The sequence below is a fragment of the Cyanistes caeruleus genome, chromosome 18, assembly GCF_971803275.1.
Source record: "Cyanistes caeruleus chromosome 18, bCyaCae1.hap1.1, whole genome shotgun sequence".
Classification (NCBI taxonomy): Eukaryota; Metazoa; Chordata; class Aves; order Passeriformes; family Paridae; genus Cyanistes; species Cyanistes caeruleus.
Genome location: NC_141718.1, coordinates 3,771,480 through 3,789,715, shown reverse-complemented (window position 1 = coordinate 3,789,715; position 18,236 = coordinate 3,771,480). Strand labels below are relative to the sequence as shown.

At 46.7% G+C, this 18,236-nt stretch overlaps 1 protein-coding gene across 8 annotated transcripts in view; it reads right to left on the bottom strand.

The window, feature by feature from the left end:
• Positions 1-4,319: 4,319 nt before the first annotated feature.
• The window catches only part of PTPN11 (protein tyrosine phosphatase non-receptor type 11), a 39,558-nt gene continuing 25,641 nt past the window's right edge, over positions 4,320-18,236 (bottom strand). For all 8 annotated transcript variants that reach the window (XM_086855868.1, XM_086855869.1, XM_086855872.1 and 5 more), the window contains 10 exons: positions 15,944-16,040; positions 15,341-15,420; positions 15,074-15,232; positions 12,234-12,365; positions 11,491-11,645; positions 10,830-10,897; positions 10,586-10,737; positions 8,162-8,274; positions 7,836-7,937; positions 4,320-7,526 (listed from right to left, as the gene is read on the bottom strand). In XM_086855868.1, the coding sequence (XP_086711994.1) occupies positions 7,868-7,937; positions 8,162-8,274; positions 10,586-10,737; positions 10,830-10,897; positions 11,491-11,645; positions 12,234-12,365; positions 15,074-15,232; positions 15,341-15,420; positions 15,944-16,040 (1,026 nt within the window). In that variant the 3' untranslated portion in view covers positions 4,320-7,526; positions 7,836-7,867. The remainder of the gene's footprint in view (positions 7,527-7,835; positions 7,938-8,161; positions 8,275-10,585; positions 10,738-10,829; positions 10,898-11,490; positions 11,646-12,233; positions 12,366-15,073; positions 15,233-15,340; positions 15,421-15,943; positions 16,041-18,236) is intronic.

Below are 18,236 nucleotides of genomic sequence, written 5' to 3'. Positions count from 1 at the left end.
GGTCAGGAACATCCTCCTGCCTCACAGGGCAGCTTCCAGCGGGGCCATTCCTTGAGGAGAAGCCAAAAGCCCTGAGGGATAAATGGGAAAGCCCCATTCCACACCAGCACAGGCATCCCACGGCATCTTCCACCACCATTCCCCAACCTTTTGGCCATCCAGAGGCCCTTCCACCGCCACAACCCCACGGGGGCGGCCCTGGCCATCCTTCCCAGCCTCCCAAACACTCTCCCAGCCTTCCCAAGGGCTCGGATCCTCGGTGGGGAAGGATCCCCTGCGCAGGGCTGGTGATGCCACATGACACAGCATCCAAGGGGCCTTAAAATAAACTCTCCCTCCCCGCTCACGCCTGCTGAATTCCCTGCGGGAAGCAGGAGCCGGCACGTGTGCGGCTGCACCCCCGCGTGTGCTCCCCTTCTGTTCCCAAAAAAAACCCAACAAAAAACCAACAAAAAAACCCCCAAAAAAAGCGCTTTTAAAACCTCTCAGAATTTAGCACCAATCGCCATGGATACCAATCACCGAAATCCCTGCGTTGCCACGGCAACGCCTTTCCCCATCCTGCCTGTTTATCCTGGAATTGACACACCGTTTATCGGGAGCGATAGGGAGAGAATTGGAGAGCAACCTTCCCTAAGTGCACGGAAGCAGAAAAATCCTCCGTGAGGAAATCGCTATTAATAGAGATAAAACAGCTCCAGCACGGATCAGCCCCGGCCTGAGGAGCTCTGTGCCCGTGCAGAGCCGCTAAATCCCGGGAAAACGCCGGGAGAACACAACCTCCAGCCATGGGGAAGGCGGGCAGGGAATGGTGGAGATGGAGAACACGAACTCACAGCAGTTTTTGCACATTTAAAGCACAATTAATTAACACCGAGGCCTGTAAGAGCGAGGCTGGGTTGTGCAGGAATGGGATCCTGGCATTGGGATGGTTTGGGAAGTGCTGCTGGAAGATTCCCTGGAGTTTGTGGGTGATGCTTGGGGCTGATGATACCAGAGCACAAAATAATCTCTTTTGTTCTGAAATCGGAGCTTCCCGGGGAGTGGATTTGTCATGGCTCACTCAGGTTCTTATGGTGTCCACTGGGGTGAAGGGAGAGGGTTTAGATGGGATATTGGGAATATCCTGCCCTGTCAGGGTGTGAGGTCCTGGCACAGAGTGCCCAGAGAAGCTGGGGCTGCTCCCAAATCCCTGGAAATGTCCAAGGCCAGGTTGGACGGGGCTTGGAGCATCCTGGGATGGTGGAACTGGAAGGGGTTGGAGCAGGATGAGCTTTAAGGTCCTTTCCAAGCCAAACCAGCCTGGAATTCTCTCTGAAGTCTCATCCCTGCCATGGAAGTCACCACTCAAGGCCCTTTGATCAGCTCAGCTGAATTCCAGGAGCAGTTTCCCTGACTGACATTCCTGGGTGGATCTCAGCCTGGGAAATGGACCAAGCAGGAATTCCTGCAGCCGCTGCTGATTTGGACAGTTGTGAGCTGCTGTGGATCAATAAGGTTAACTTCCAGCAGATCCTCGTGGGAGAATCCTTAGGGATTGGTTCCAGAGCTGGGGAAGGCTGAGGCGAGAGCAGGACACTGGGAATGGCAGGGATCCAGCAGGGATGCTCCAAGTGCTGCCTTCCCCCAGCTCAGGAGGAGCCTTGAGGGATGGGAATCACGGTGCAATATCCCAAATTTGTGATGGGCAGGAGCCTGAAGGACGGGAGCACATCCCACACCCAGCCCACCAGCCACTCCACAAATAGAAATCGTCAAATGCACAAAGATCAGTGGGATCAGGGAGTTTGGAAAAGCCACGGCTCATCCGTATTTCTCCCTCCTGGCTTTTCTGTGGCACTTTGTGTCCCTCAGCTGTCATCCACAGCTGGAAATATCCATGGGACTGCCATCAAATTAAAAATTCCAGCCAGGAAAACAGTCCTAAACCCCAGCTCAGACGTAGCACTGTTAAATAAAAAGAGCAGAAGGAATCTCAGCGCTTCCCAGCCTGATTTCCAGCGCAAGAGAGACGAGCGAGTTCCTCCCCCTCCCATTCCCAATGACACAGATAAGGAGACTGAGAAAAGCGCCAGAAATCCAAAGATTTTTTTCCTCCATCAGGAACAAAAACCTGCACAGACCCAGTCAAAGCAGGGAGTTGTCAAGATGTGCTAAAAATGTCACAGCCCTCCCAACACTTGAGGCATTCCTTGGGAGAGCTGGGGGTTTTTTCAAAGCAAACGTTTTGATCTCGGAATTGTTCTGCTGCCTGGCTCCGTGGGGAAAACGGGAAGAGAGCGGCACATTAAGGATCCTTTTGAAGGTATTCTTCCCAAGATTTACCAAAGGGAAAAAAACAGAGTCACAGTCCAGCCTCAGGCCCCTGTTCAAGGCAAAGGAAGATTTCCAGGAGTTGAGGCACAAGAGCCTTGTGCTGAGCTCCAGGGTGATCCTGAGAAAAGTGAGCATGGGAAGGCTCCAAAGGCACCACCAGGGACATGAAACAGGAATTGCCACCTTGAAAACAGAACCTGCTTTGCACCAGCTCTGCCAGGAGAGTTGGGCTGGAAAAATAATTCCTTAGGTGATAGCAAAGATGTGGATTGAAGGACACCTTCCTTTTCCTGCCCTGACGGGAGAGCAGCCGCGTGACTGAGCATTCCCCCAACCCAAAGTGCGCAGGAATTCATCCTGGACAAAAGTCAGCCCAAGTCTCAAAGGTTTAGGGAGATAAGAAACTTGTCCTTGAGCAATATCTGATCACCTCAGTTTGTACAAACACCGAGAATGCCGGGAGAATAAATGGATTTATACTCACCTACGTGGGAGACATGGAGAGCTGGGAGCAGCAGGAGGGGCTGGAAGTGTCACCACAAGCAGGAGTCAAAGGCAGGAGACACCAAGTGTCACCCCCAGCACCATCACTTTCAATCTTTGTCCAAGTTCTCAGATTGGAACAGACCCTCCCTCCTCTCCTTCCCTTTTTTTCCCCCCTCCCTCCCCAGCCCTGGCAGGGATTATAAAAACTCCCGGAGATGGATGCAAACTGTTGGATGTGCTGGTAAAAACAAATAAATCAATCTTCCTCTGTGGGATAATCGCCTTAGAGCCAGGCTGCTGCTCCACAGAGCTCCTGGCCGCGTTTGGATCCCGCTGCCGACCCCGGGCTCTGCCTCCTTCCTGCCATTTCCCTGGATTATCCCTGGGATGTGCCTTTGCCGTGAGATTAAAGCTTGTTTTACTCCAGATTCCACTGCTGTTCAGCCAGCGCTGCTCAGGCTGAGCTGATTTATTCCCTGGAAAGTTCCGGTTCCGTTTTTATCGCCCCGAAAGCGGGATGGGGGAGAGGCAGCACTCGGTGGGATCTCCCTGGAACTCAAACCCCTTCATGCAGGCTGAGTTCTGGGATCAACACCACCAAGGATATCCCGAGTGGGAACATTCCCAATGGATTTGAGAAGGGAAAAGCAGAAAAACCAGTGTTGGTGGAGCTAAGAGATGGAAAACCTCAGGGCAGGCATTTGCTCCTCTGCTCTGGCCCAGGGAAAGTGACATCTTGGGAAGAGCCTGGCTCTCCAAGTTTGAGGGAGTCAGGAATGCTGAGAGCTTTGGAAGTGTGGCAGGAGGAGCCTGGGATAGAATCCAGCTCCGATCCCCCCTTGGAGTCCCTGCACTGGGCTGGACCTCGGAAACAGCAGAGCCCCAAAAACAAACAGAGGAAAGGGTTGGAAGCTGGAATGAAGGAGCAGCAGGAGAGGGAACAACAGCTCCTCTCCCTCATCCCAGGAGAGCAGGATGTGGAGAGAGAAAGAACAGGATTGTCCATCCTTCCTTCCCTCCTTCCTTCCTCACAGAATCTTGGAATGGTTTTGGGTTGGATCTTCAAGGATCATCCAGCTCCAGCCCCTGGCACTGTTCCAGCGCTCCCAGCCCTGTCCAACCTGTCCTTGGGCTCTTCCAGGGATGGGTCAGACACAGCTCCTATGAGAATTCTGTCCCAGTCCCTCCCTGGGAGGAATTTGTTCCCAACATCCCATCCTTGGTGCCTGCAGCTGGAGAACACAGGAACCAACAAACCGTGGTAAGAAAATGATTTTTATTTCTTTTTCTTTTTTTTTTTTTTTTCCTATTTTGAATTTCTTCTTTCCCTTTTTTCCTTTTTTTTTTTTTTTTTAATGGAATTTCTGCTGTTTACAGACATGGTTCATTCCTGAAAACACAGCTTGGCATCAATAAAAAAAAAAAAACAACCAAAAAAAACCCAAAACAACAAACCCACTGCAACTGAATTAAACCCCATAAATACCAACCCAGAAAACAATGGACAACCACCACTATTTCTATACAGGAACTATTATTTAATGTCACATTTTGACAGCTGTAAATGGGCTACAGACTGTGGGCAAAAGGCAAGAGGTGAAATCTTTTTGAAACACCAGATGTAGAATAAACAGCTCATTTCTCAACATTTACATGATTCACATCAAATTGATGACATCCTAAATGTATTCCTTTTAAAGGATAGAAATTTTGCAATAAAATATTACATTTCATTTAATACTCTGGTACAATACTTCATACATTGCAGGAAAAAAAAAAAAAATAAATGCAAGGCCTATTCCACCTAATAAGATCCTTTTTCATTAGTCTTTAGTACTGCAATAAAAAAAAAAAATCACAGTAATGTCATAAATAAACAAAATTATTCATTACCTTTCACTATTGAAAAGGGAGAAATGAACAATTAATTTGCAATAATGGAGTTATGGGTAGAAAACCAAACCCTGACAACAAATCTTAGTCCCAGCTGCGAATTTCCTCAGCCCAACAATGGAAAAAGGGAACAGGTTGGGTAACTTTGTTAGCTGTGTCCTGGTTAATCGTGTCTCAAAAACATCTTTCAGGAGAAAAAAAAGGCAAGTTTGGTCAGGATTAATAGAACCAATCAGGCCTAACAGGAGTTAGCTGAAATTAAAGTGTATTTCTCTAAAACATTCAGTAAATGAAGTCTGCAGCAAATTCACACTGGCATCAGGCATTGGGAGTTGGGGTGAATTATCCCTTGTGGGACAAAGGCTTCTCCAAGAAAACCCTGGGGTCCCTTCCCCATCCCTGTTCCCAGCTGAATTCCCTAAAACTGGGGGTTCCTGGATGCCACATTCCCTGATCTCCCCTCAACCAAAGGATGTTTCTCTTTGTTGCTTCACCTGTCACAACCACAAAGTGATTCGCTGGAATTAATGCAGGAAATGCTTTAAGAAGCCCCCCTGTCTCTGGTGACAGATTTTAGGGTGCAGGGGCTCCCCTTTGGTGCCCACCAGGGCTCAGAAAGGAGAATTTATCCCTTCAGTCACAATCTTTCAGCTCTTGCTCCCCCCCTCACTGACATTCCCCCACCATGTGCTCCCCAGGATTCATTCACACACACTCTGCAGCAAGAATTCCAAAAAAGCAACAATTCCAAATCAAACCCTGCAGGGGCAGGTTCTGAACGAGGTCAGGAGGCAACGTTGTGCTGGCCAGGGGCTGATTGCTGCTTACACAGGTCCAGCTTTTAAGACACTTCACATGATCTGAGTGCAGAGCTGGGATTCCCTCAGGATCCTTCCCTCCTTTCTCCTGACTTTTCCCCCCTCCCTGACTTCCCAGTTTGGAGCAGAGCAGCTCCAAACCCCAGCTGGGTGTGTCCCCACCTTGCTCCAACACCTCTGAAGTGCAGAATTTGACTCTGCACAGAGTTTGAGGCAAATATTTAATTACTCCATGCAAATCTCAACAACTTTCAAGTGATCCCTGTTGAGCAGGAAGGAGCTGGGAATAGGGACAGGCTGGCAGGGGATGGAGAACAGCAACCTCACCACCAAATCACCACATTTCTCTCTCCTCCATCATCTATTCCTGTCTAAGAAGGGCACAAGGATTCAGGGCTAGAGCGTAAGGCTGTGACAGTCAAACACATTTATGGTGTGCTGCTGACAGGAGTTCCAAAAAATCAAATCCCAAAGCCCCAAAGGACAAAAAGAAAACAAAACCAAGAGGCCAAGGAAGAAAATTCTGCTTAACATTAATGAAGCACCTTCATTCAGCTCAAGCAAACTGCTCAAATATTGGAAATTTGCAAAGCACCCTGAGGCCCAGGTGGTGGAAGCTCCCACTTCAGCCCTCACAAAGCTGCACAAATTACATTCCAGGCTCCAGCAGAATTCCACCAGGAAGGCCAATAAGCCCATTCCAGTGACACAGGAAGGTCAGGCACCCCGTGTGAGGATGGGAATCATTCCTCAACACCACTGAAGTCACAGAGTGTCCCCAAAACCAGGGACAAGGTGCTGGGGAGACGCCAGGCCCCACTCCTGAGGCCTGGTCCTGCCATCCATGGCTCCAAGGGATATCCAGGACTGAGCCAGGGGGAGGAACTAAATGGAAGCTCACCAGATCTTCCCTGGGGAGTCTCTGGAAGAGGCTTTGTCTCCCTGATGGTTCCAGGTGGTTTTCCATGGCACTGGGACGGGAAGGTCCAAAGGCACTTGGGGTGGGACAGTGCCCCCGGTGTGGCCTCGCTGCTCCCTGTCCCACCAGGAATCCTGGGATCCCTCCTTCCCTAAAAATCCAGGAGGCTCCTCCACTGCTCCCACTTCCCCAGCACAAAGGGATACTAACAGCAGGTTACTGGTTTCACTGGTTTTAACATCCTGCAGCTTCTTGATTAATACCTGAACTCTGCAGGTCTCATTTCATGGAGCACAAAGTGACCACAGAGTGTCCTCAGAAACCACCCCCAAGTCACTGAGTCTCCTGAAGGACACAGGGAATTCCTATTCTGGGCAGAGATCACGGAAAATAAACTTTCTTTGATGTAAAAGACACTTTGCATCAATTCCTCCAAAACAGCCCATCCAGCCCACACAGCAAAATTGGAATCAAAGCCACCAATTATCACAAAAAAGCACCTTCATCTCAAGAACTGCTCACCCCAGGAAGCTCAGTCTGAGCTTGAAATGTATCAGGACTAATTTGATCATGCACTTGGTTCTATTCACGCTGGTGATCCACTGCTTTCCAACAATCCACATTGTTCCCATCAGTATTTTACATTTCATGTCACGGATTTACCCATGGCATTGCTCTCCCACCACCCACCCCCCACCCATCTCCCCCCCAAAAACCCCACAACTGCTCAAATAAGCAAAAAAAAAAAACAAACCCAAAAACAAAAACCCCACTAACAGCCATACTGTGAAACCAAAATACTATTTTTTTTTTTTAAAAAAAAAACCAAAATGGATGACAGTCCAACAGTTTGCAGGATTCAAAACTGACTCTACAAAGTAATTGTCTACCTTGTAGAAAGGATTTCCTTTTATTTGGAAAATGAGCAATTGGAAATTGGAGAGAAGAGATAAAAACAATCTTTAGATGCTCTGAAGTTTTGCCTACTGAAGGATTAAAACCGTAAATTAAAAGGTACCAAGCCCTCAGAGCTCGCTGCTCACGTGAAGCTTCTTCCATCTCTTTCTTGACCTTTTTAAAAACCATTTTCATGTCTGGGAAAGGAAAAAAAAAAAAGAAGAATTATTGAGGAAAAAACCCCAGCAGTTATTTCTTATTAAGAAATTGGAATGAAGTGCTCAGTTTTGACCCAATAAAGCTTAAACTCAACCCAAAGTCTCAACCCTGGCTTAGAAACTGTGTGGGTGCTTTGGCAGTAAAAGGTGAGATTTTTCATAGAGGTCATTAAAATTAAATTAAAATTAGCTTTTGGAACTCAGGCACCCCATGGGGATAAATTCCAAGCATTTTGGGCATTCCTGGGTACATTTTCTGGACACAGCCCCTCCTCTGGCCATACACACCTGCCTTGGCCTGGAAGCCTCTCAACATCTTCTCATCTGAAACTCTTCTGCTGTTGCATCAGCCCCACATTTTCATATACTCTAGCACTATCTTCTCTCATTCTGAAATGAAATCAGGATTTAGAATCCCACCAATCTCATTTGAGATGAAAATAAAAACAAAAATTCCATTATAACGCACCACACAATTCAGGGACAACTGATTTTACTTGATTTATTTTCAGAGGAAAGCCCAGGACAAGAGGGCAGGTTCTGGGATAACTCAGCCTCCTTTGAGGTCTCTGAAGATGAGAACAGCTCAGAACTGAGAGCAGGACTGAACTTACTCTGGACACGTTGGGGTTGGGGTGCAGGGGGGGAGAGGGCTCTGATCCCCACTCGTCTGGTCCGATAACGAATATTTAATGTTTGTGTACTCGTGACCTTTCCTCTTGCTCTTCTGTGAAGCAAAACACACAACAAAAAGCCAGGGTTGGAGTTAATCCCAGCAACCAATCATGGAGACAGTGCAGCAATTCCAAGAGGAGATAACCACGGGTGTTTTTAGGTTTGTGAGGAGAGCGTGCAGTGAACACATCGCTGAGCGCACCTAAAGCTATAGGGGAGACAAAACCTGAAAATCCCCATTTTCCCCCATCCCCACCATCTCCTCTGAACACACCAACCCCTCTGAATGTGCTCAATCCTCATCTCCTTGGCAGAAAAATCCCCATTTCATTCTTGAGCAGCCAGTGGGCTTCCCACTGACCTTATTTCCAGCTTGGAGCTGGGGCCAAAGGAGCGCCACCGTTGTTTGCAGGAGCTCTAATAAAATAATATCTGAGCCCATTAGGTTTGATATAAAAAGCAGCCAAGCTGTTATTTGGATTCTGCACATATGCTCCAGGCTGCAGCCAATTGTGCTGGCACCCAGCTCCAGATCCTGCCAGGGAACTACGCCGGGAAAGAACCGGGATATGGATTTTTCCTTTTCCCAGGCATTCACAATGCCTGAAAACACTGAAACCTACAAGGTAGGAATTAAAGTTTTGTGGGGAATTGGGGTTTGGGGAGGGGGCTGTGGGTTTATTTGGGTTTTTTTAATGCTGCAACAAGTCCTGAAGCCTGACCCAGCCTCACAGCAGAGGCTGGAGGAGCCTCCAGGGAGTTCTGGCTCCTGAATTCCCATTAAGAACATTCCTAGGATTGAAGCTTTTCCAAGATGATCTCCTGAAGCTTTCAGTTTGTTCTGGTGCTTCTGGTGATTCTTAAATCACTCTCAGCCAGCATTTAACAAAGCTGTCCTGAGCAGTTTGTGGGAACACAGCTGGGGAAAAGTTTTGTTGAGCAAACCTGGATTTGCTTCACTGAACAAAGTCTGGGAGAGAAAAGATGGATTGGTGGACACGTGGAATGAAGAATTTGTGGAATGGACCACAAAGATGTTTTGTAGGAACCAGCTGATAAAGAAGAACTAACTCAGTACATGTTGGAAAGTCCCCAGAAGGGAGAAAAAAGACACTAAAAAGAGTGAAAATCTGGAGTAATTAGCATAGAAAGCAAAAAGTACAAATCCCAACTGCTCCGAGGTCAGGGCAGGGAGCAGCAAGGACACGTAGAAAACATCAGCTCTTTATCACAAAACCAGGAAACTGCTGTAAAACCCCCCAGAACTGGAGTGCAAGGAATTCCCTGAACAGGAAGAGGGAGGGGAAACTCTTGTGCTTGTCACCACTTATTCCCAAATATTACTGATCCCACCACGCTCCTGGAAGTGCTTTTTGTTGGATCACCACACTCACTCTTTTCATTTTCCACTCCAATAGATTCATTTCCTAGCAATAAACTCCCAAAACTGGAATGGAAGTGATCAGCATTTGATTTTTCCCCTTTCAGGAATGCAGGGGACAAGCTTTCAAATCTCTTTAAAACACAAAGATCACGAGGCTCTGCTTTAATTAACAGACCCTTATCTTTGATTCTTCCTCCACAGGAAATTCGATAATGGGAAGGAAATTTGAGATCTGGGGGCAGGGCTGGGGACAGGGAGGGTAGGAGAGAATTCCACTCAAATTAAGGTGAGGATTCCAACTGATGTTTTAAAGAGAAAATCCCACTTAGTAATTGAAGGGCAGGATTCCACTCAATAATGTAAGGAGAGGATTCCACTTAATTTAAGGAGAAGATTCCACTTAATTTAAGAAGATTCCTCTTAATTTAAGGAGAAGATTCCTCTTAATTTAAAGAGAAGATTCCACTTAATTTAAGGAGAAGATTCCACTTAATTTAAGGAGAAGATTCCACTTAATTTAAGGAGAAGATTCCTCTTAATTTAAGGAGAAGATTCCACTTAATTTAAGGAGAAGATTCCACTTAATTTAAGGAGAAGATTCCACTTAATTTAAAGAGAAGATTCCACTTAATTTAAGGAGAAGATTCCTCTTAATTTAAAGAGAAGATTCCACTTAAAGAGAGGATTCCACTTGGCAATTGAGGGAGAAAATTCCACACAATGTTTTAAGGAGAAAATTCCACCTGATAATTTAAGGAGAGGATTCCACTTAAATAATTCAAGGAGAGGACTCCACCCAACAATGTAAAGAGAGGATTCCACCGAACAGCTGAATTAATTCTTAAGCACAATGGACTGAAATACAGGAGAGGGTTCAGACCCAGCCTTCCCACAACACAATTCCCCCCAGAATCCCCGGGAATGCTGCTCCCTGCTGGAATCCTGCCACGTTCCTGTTGGATATTTGGGATGGACCCACCTGCTCCTCCTCGATCCTGCGCTGGAGGGTCTCGATGTAGTGCTGCACTGCCATGTAAATGAACCTGTACTGAGCCTCTGTCTGCACCATCCCTGAGCGCTGGGACCTCACCATCTGGATGGTCTTGGGGACATCGATGTCACAGTCCACCCCTGGGGACATCCACGGGAGAATAACCACGGTGAGGGGGGAGCCCAGGGGGTGGATCTGTGAGCAGGAAGGGAAATCAGGAGGGAGGAGGTACCTTTCTCTCGGATGATGTCAATGAGGATGTCAATGACAATGAAAGTTCCTGTTCGCCCAATCCCAGCGCTGCAAGGAGGGAGGGAAAAAAAGGGAATTTAATTGTTTTGCTCTTTCTGAATGCACACCAAAACCCCAGCCGGAGGAAGAGTCTGGTATTAGGAGACAGGAGGCTTCCAAATTACAGCCAGGGGCTTCCAAATTACAGCCAGAATCAAACCACAGAGCCAAAAGTGAGCAGAGACCTCAGGGAAGGGACAGAAATTGGTGTTTATAAATATCCCTCAATTACAAAAAAAACAACCAACCCATAAGGTCAGATCTAATATTTCCTTGCCTAAAAAGCATCTCATTTACAAGACAGAGCCCTCACAGGTGGGGTGAGATGCCAGAATTCCCATGATCCTGCACTTGAAATGCTTCCGCCAGGACTGGTCCCATCTTTTCATCTAACAGCAGAAATTTTCATTTATACAAAGATTCACACTCAGAAATCCCTTCCCAAGGGGAGGGACTCTGTACCACCCACCCAGAATGTGACATTGTACAGAGAGAAAACGGGGAATTCTGAGCAATTCCCGGGAAAAGTTGTCCTTTTGAAAGGTCTCAGCGCCCTGGGCCAAAAGGAGGAGTGGCAGGAGGAGCCCAGGCCACCCCCTCACCTGCAGTGCACCACGACAGGTCCTGCATCAGGAATGCTCTCCTGCTTGTGGTGCACCTCCTCCAGGAAATCCAGGACACCCCCGGGATCGCTGGGAACGCCGTGGTCGGGCCAGGTCCGGAAGTGGTACTGCCACACCGTCCTCTCCGTGTTCCCCTGCAGGAAACAAAACCCTCCAGAGCTCAAATCCAGCTCCTTATGGGGCTGGGTCCCGTGGGGAGGGGGCAAATCCCAAATCCAGCCTGAGCACAGCACCCACAAGGAGGGAACAGCCGGGGAACATCAGTCACTGAACCCCCTGATTTGCTTCTCCTCCCTGATCCAAACTGTTCCTTGACAGAAGCTGCCATTTCCACGCTGCTTTCTCACCTTTTTTATCCCTTCCCTTAAGTGAATTTTCCACACCCTGGACCCACACAATGCAAACGTTTCCCTGAGGGAGTAAATGCCTGGCTGGATTGAAGTGTCCTCAGTTAAAAGCATTATCCCTCCTCCCAGATTCCCTGCAAGCTCTGCAGCAGCTCCTCTCCTGCCAAAAGCTGCTTAGGTAGGAGAATCTTCAATTATCCCAAGGGCAAAGAGAAAGATGGATGGAACTAAACGTGGAGCTTCAAAGAAACACAAGGCTCCATTTATTCATCTCCGAGTGCTTTTATTGATTCCAGAGAAATGGGCTAATCCTGCCTTTTTTTCCTTTGGTGATCCACAAAAAATAAAAAAGGACAGAGTTCCTCTTGTACTCACCTGGCCAACTTTGGAAAGTTTCAGCTCTCTCAGGGTGTAATCGTGTGCTGCACTCTCCTTCACATTCCGGACACGCATCACTCCGTATTCCTTCAGGGAATATTCATCAGGCCAGTACTTGACACACTTACTCTGCAAGATTGCAAAATATATAAAAAACAAAAACAAAAAAAAACCCCACAAAAAAACAAACAAAAAAAAAAAAAACAAAACAAAAAACCCAGAAACAACAAAAAGGAATAATCAGGCAGGGGAAAAAAAAAAAAAGAGGCTGCTTTGCAAACTGGTTAACACAACCCTGAAGCTTTCAGAGTCCACAGAGGACAATCAGCTGATGAGGTTAAAGAATATTTTAATGAGAAGTTTCTCCTCTCCATAACAACCACTGGATCATTTCAGACAGGTACAGGCTACCTCTCTTCTTAGCACCTTTTGGGATTTTTGTGCCTGGATAGTTTCAAAACCTGGAGATTAAAATCCTGCTTTTTTCACCCCCAGCCACGGGTCTCAAAACACAGAATTCCCAGCAGAATTCCAGGCTGTTCCACAGCCCAAACCCTACAAAAAGTAAAGATCAAGGGTATAAATCATTTCCAGTGGAAATAAAACTTGGATGCTTGTTTTTCCATGGCTTTGCAGCAGGAAGGGCTGACACAGCTCTGGTTCCTTCACCAAAGAGGGTTCAGGCTCCTGCAAAGGGAGCAGTTCATGGGTCTGCAGCTTCTAAAATGCAGAGTTTTTGGTGTGCTGCTTCTCCATCGAGATTATCTTTGCCCAGGGATAAATTCCATCCACTGAGGAATGGATTCACCTGTCAGCACTTGGATTTGGCTCCTGTGACAGGTCAGGAAGGAGCAACTCCTGGGAATGCAGCATCAGAGCAAGAATTATTGTAGGAACAGCTTCTAGCAAGAGCAAACACAGCCCAAGCACCGAGTCCTACAGAGCAATAGGGTTTATTTGCAGTTATTCTGAATATTCAGGAAAGAAAACCCGGCACAGGGAAGCTCCTCCTGCCAGCCCAAGGCAGAGTGAGATGGCTGAACACATGCCCATGTAGGCAACAAGATGCTTTCCTGCTATTTTTGCTCTTCTTTCCCTGTCACAAGGGGAGAAACTGCAGCAAATACACTGAAACTCAAGCAAATACACTGATTTTGAGGGGTGCCAGCAGAAATAATTTGCAGTTCTCAATGCAGAGCCCCGAGCAGTTGGTAGAGCAAGTCTGAACAGCAACATGATGTTAAAATAAGCTTTACTCTGCTGGAAGGGTTGCTGCACTGCCTCCAAAACCCCAAAACTCTTTTCATTTCTAAGGATTTGCTGCTTCTGCACTTTAAAGCGCATCCAGGACTCGATGCAGGGCTGGGATGTTCCACAGTTCCTCCCTTCCTCAGGCTATGAGCTCTCAGAGGCAGCTCTGGGTTCTCTCCTTCCTGCAGGTCTGCAAACAGCTTGGCCTGAGATAAAACAGCTTTGATTTGCTGTCAGGACTGGTACTTGCAATTCTTTAAGAAGCAGAGGCCGTTCAGGAGGCTCTTAAAAAAAAAGAATAAATAACTTGAAGGAAGAAAGGTGCATTCGAGTCAACTCATGATTTATTTCTCCTCTTCCAAAACAAAGATTATCACTGGGAAGGGGGAGCTTCTCCCTCCTTCAGTGAATTCTCAGGAAGGAAACACAAATCCTGTCCCTTTATCAGGGTGATGAAGTGGCAGAACTTTACCAAGACTGAAAAAAGATCCACAACACAAAGACTCAAAAAAAAAAAACCCACATGACACATTCTAATGGCTCCAACAAACAGCACCAGTGGATGCTCTCAGTTAGGGAGAGAATCCTGTAAAATCTTCTGTTATTTGTCTTCAGTCCACACACACAGAGTTCCTGGGGGTGAGGAACCCCTGCAATCATCAGTCACCCACAGAAAAACTTCAGCTTTTAACTGGATTTTTTTTTTCCACGAGTGATGTTCCTCTTAAAAAGGCAACAGCTTTCCCTTCAGAAACAGATCATGGGAATATGGAAAAAGGTAAAAAGGTGGACAATAATGTGTGTGGAAGAAGCAGAAAAACTTAAAATGAAATGGAGAACAGAAAGTGTTTATCAAACAGAAAAAAGATCAGAAGCAACAAATTCCAAAGAGAAATCCATAGAATCTCCAGGAAGCTGTGTGTGGCTGTTGCCAGGATATCAGTGTTTAATTATTCCTATTCTTTCCTGCCTTGTGACATTAGAAACCAGAAACCAACTCAAATATCTCCAGGTTTGCCAGAGGCCAGGAAGCAAGACAAGATCCCTGTACTCCAAAGGTAAATGGAGATTTTTGGGATACACCATTGCAGGGAAAGTTCCTCTTTGGGAGCATTAAATCCTGCCAGAGCAGTTCCCAGGTAAGAAGCAACACCTCTGTGTTCAGTCTTGTAATAATAAAATCCCATAATTCTGCTTTTTTTAGGGAGGCTTGATGATATAAAATAAATGGTAAGACTTTTCCTCCAGGAGCAGGGAATTTTTCCCTTCAAGCACCCAGAATTCCTGCTTGGCCACATCTCCCATCCCAGAGCCTCCTTCCCCAAGTTTGAAACACAGAGATTCCCATTCAGCAGCTAAAATTTCAGCAGGCAAACCTTAAGAAATGGAGGCTCGATGTGACAGGGATCTGTCCCCAAATTCCCATTTGGGGACAGAAAAAAGGACACTCAGCACCTTCCAGAGCTCCAAGGAATCTGGTGCCACACCACATTCCAGCCATAAATCAATTTATCCCAACCAGTTCAGTCCCTACTTGTACTCAAACGTCAGGACCCCTCCCAAGGCCAGCTGGAGTTTGGTTTTACCTTTCCTCTTTCCACTTCCTTCGTGGTCATGACAATAACTCGGGAATTCTCCTGGAACACCATCCTCCAGAAATCATTCACCGTGTTCTGCAGGCAGCCTTGGGTGGCAATGTAACTTTTTTTTGGCTTCGAGTTGTTGCACTTGGTTTCAAACTCGGGCTAGAGGGTGAGGGGAAAAACAGCAGTTTAAACAAATGGTTGATTTGTTGAATCTTGTTGAACAAGATTCCCCTGGATTTAGGGAAGAGGAGGTGGGAACACACTCACCATGATAATATTAGCATTGATGTAGTCTGAAACGGGTTCATTGGGATCACCATCGTGGAGAACAACTCTGGTGTGATCAACTGCAAAAACACACATGGATGTCAAGCACTTGCATTCTACAGCTGTGAACACGAAGCAGCTATTAATTAACTATCAAACTTAGTAAATTAAGTGATTAGAATATTCCAGATTGCCTCCTTTGCTTCCTTTAAACAAGGGGCAGCGACCAAAACATGTCCATGTCCTGGGAATTCAGGAACACAGGGACACTCAAACACTAAGTCAAGGCAAAGCCTTGGGATTTGCACGTTGCAGTTCTGTCCCCCAAATTAATCCTCTTAAATTTAAGCACTCCAGCCTGTTGAGTAACAGTTGAGGGATATGAGGCTTTTAAATGAAAGCTGAAGATAAAAAAACAATATTACAAATATCTACAAAGTGTAAATACGTGAACCCAAATTGGAAATCACGGGATAATCCTGATAAGAGGGGAAACTATCATTAAAGAGAAGCCAAGGAACCCATTGGTACTTAATTAACCCTGTATTAATGAGGAAAATAAAGCAGAGTAACACTAAATGGCAATGCAGGGTCGATACTTACAGGGTAAAATGTTTTTGTATCTATTTTTGTTCTTGTTTTCCTGGCGCTGCCCTTCCTTGCGGCTGTAGAGGAGTTTGCATTCCTGCTGCTGCAAGGTCTGAGGGGAAAACACAGACAGGAGGGCTCAAGAAAAGCAGGATGGACTGGTCCATCCTCACAGCAACCCCTTCTCCCAGAGAAAAAGGAGAAGAGGGTCATTAGGAGACTACAAATGGATTATCCATAAATTATGCCAGGGAAGGAAAGGCTCGGAGTGGGGATCTCTGGAACACAATGTCCCAGGGACAGCAGCAATTCAATATTTTCACAGCCACGTTGTTTCATGGCAAACCTCCCCACTCCCAAATCTCCCTGGAGCTGGAGGCACCAGGATCCCAATGCTCTGCTCCAAGTTTTCATCCCCAAAGCATTTCTGGCCCCACTAAAAGGAACATTCAGGCTCTGGAAGCTCTCCCCTGGTCATTCCCATCCTCTAGACTCTTGCTTTTATTTACTGGCACGTTTGCTCACTCCTGCCTCAGCCTGATACTCCCTCACTTAATGACCTTGGATAATTAGGCTCATCCTAAAGCCAGGCAAAGCAAAAGAAATGTAAGAGATGCAAAAGTTCCAAGCTTGTCACAAAGGACAGAAAACAGCCCCCAAAGCCTTGCCTGTGGAATTCCAGGCAAAACGACCGAGAGCTAAACTTTCCCAGCAAGTTAACGAATTGAAGCAATTAAGTGTGTGGAAACCACATCTTCCTTCCTAGAGTTAATTATTATTGCTTGGAGCATCCCTGAGGAGAGATCCAGCAGCAGCACCAGCAGCAACTCCCAACAAGCCCATTCAGAGCAGGAACAGCACAGCCATAAATCTGGAATATCCTCCTCGACTTCACCACAACATCCCAGCACTAAGCTCAGAAATAACCATTTTTCAGAAGGAAAAACATTTCAAGGACTGTCAGCATTCCTGTCTGGTGGTTCCTGGGACAAGAGGCTTGCTCCTGCCTGGAGACAAGTAATTTAAATTCACCATCTGGGCTGGCAGCTCCTGAGCAGCACAGACAGGGATCCATGGACAGCCTGGAGTGTGTTCCCCACTCCTGCCACCACGGGGGACAGCTGGAGCTTCCCTGAGGGGAGTGGAAAAGCAGGGCACTAAAACTGCTAGGAGAGGGCTTCATTCCCCAAAAAAAAAATGAGGGTTAGTGCTGACCTCACTGGCAGCAACAAAGGGGGAAAAAGGAGTGCAATGTCCCACAGGTAAAATCCTCCATTTATTTGCTTTTCCTGCTAGACTTTTCATTCTGCAAGGAAAACACTTTGCTTCTAATGCCACACTGAGAAATCCACTCCAAGAAAAATTTCTTCAAACGTGGTACCAGAGGTCAGGAAAGAACTGTGAATTAATAGCTCAGTTACATTTTGCCAAGCCAACAATCCCTTCCCACACACATGACCTCTGCTGACTTCCTCCCCAGATGGAATTCTGGCCATTCAGCAGCCCTGGATCGAGGACTGTCCCCTCTCTCTGGAAAGAGAGAGGAGAAAGCTTAATCCTCATTTTATCATTTCCCAATGCCACGACCTCACCATCTGATATTCCCCTCACACACCTCTGTGCTAATTCCTTCACTTTTCATTGATTAATTTTCCTTCTCCTGGCAATAATCAGAGCACACTGGACAGTACATTTAGCTAGTGGGTATTTCTGATCAAAGAGGCTTTCTCCAAGGATGGTCACTTTGCAAATCCATCACTGTTCAGGAAGTTTCTCAAACCAGCCACTCTCAGGAGCACTTCCCAGTTTCCTGTTGCCATCTGCTGGTGGAATTCCAGATTCCACTGGTGGTTATGTGTGTGTGAGGTATAAACCAGGCCATTATATCCAGCCTGGAGTATTCCAGGACAGGTTGGACGGGGCTTGGAGCAATCTGGGAGAGTGGAAGGTGTCCCTGCCCATGGCAAGGGGTGGGATGGGATTTAAGGTCCCTCATAACCCAAACCATTCCACCATCCCAGATTGCTCCAAGCCCCATCCAATCTGGCCTTGAACGCTTCCAGGGATGGGGCACCCACAGCTTCTCTGGGAAGAGTTTCTTCCAAATTCTGGAAGGATTTCTTCCCAATATCCCATCTAAACCTCTTCTAGTTTGAAGCCATTCCCCCTGTCCTGTCCATACATGCTTTGCCTGGAAGAAAATTGGAATTTTGCCTGCAAAGAGAAATGAAACACCAAAACAAACCAAAAATAAATCTCCAGAAGTCCAAGGAATGCATATAATCCACGTTGCTTCATCCCAGAGCTT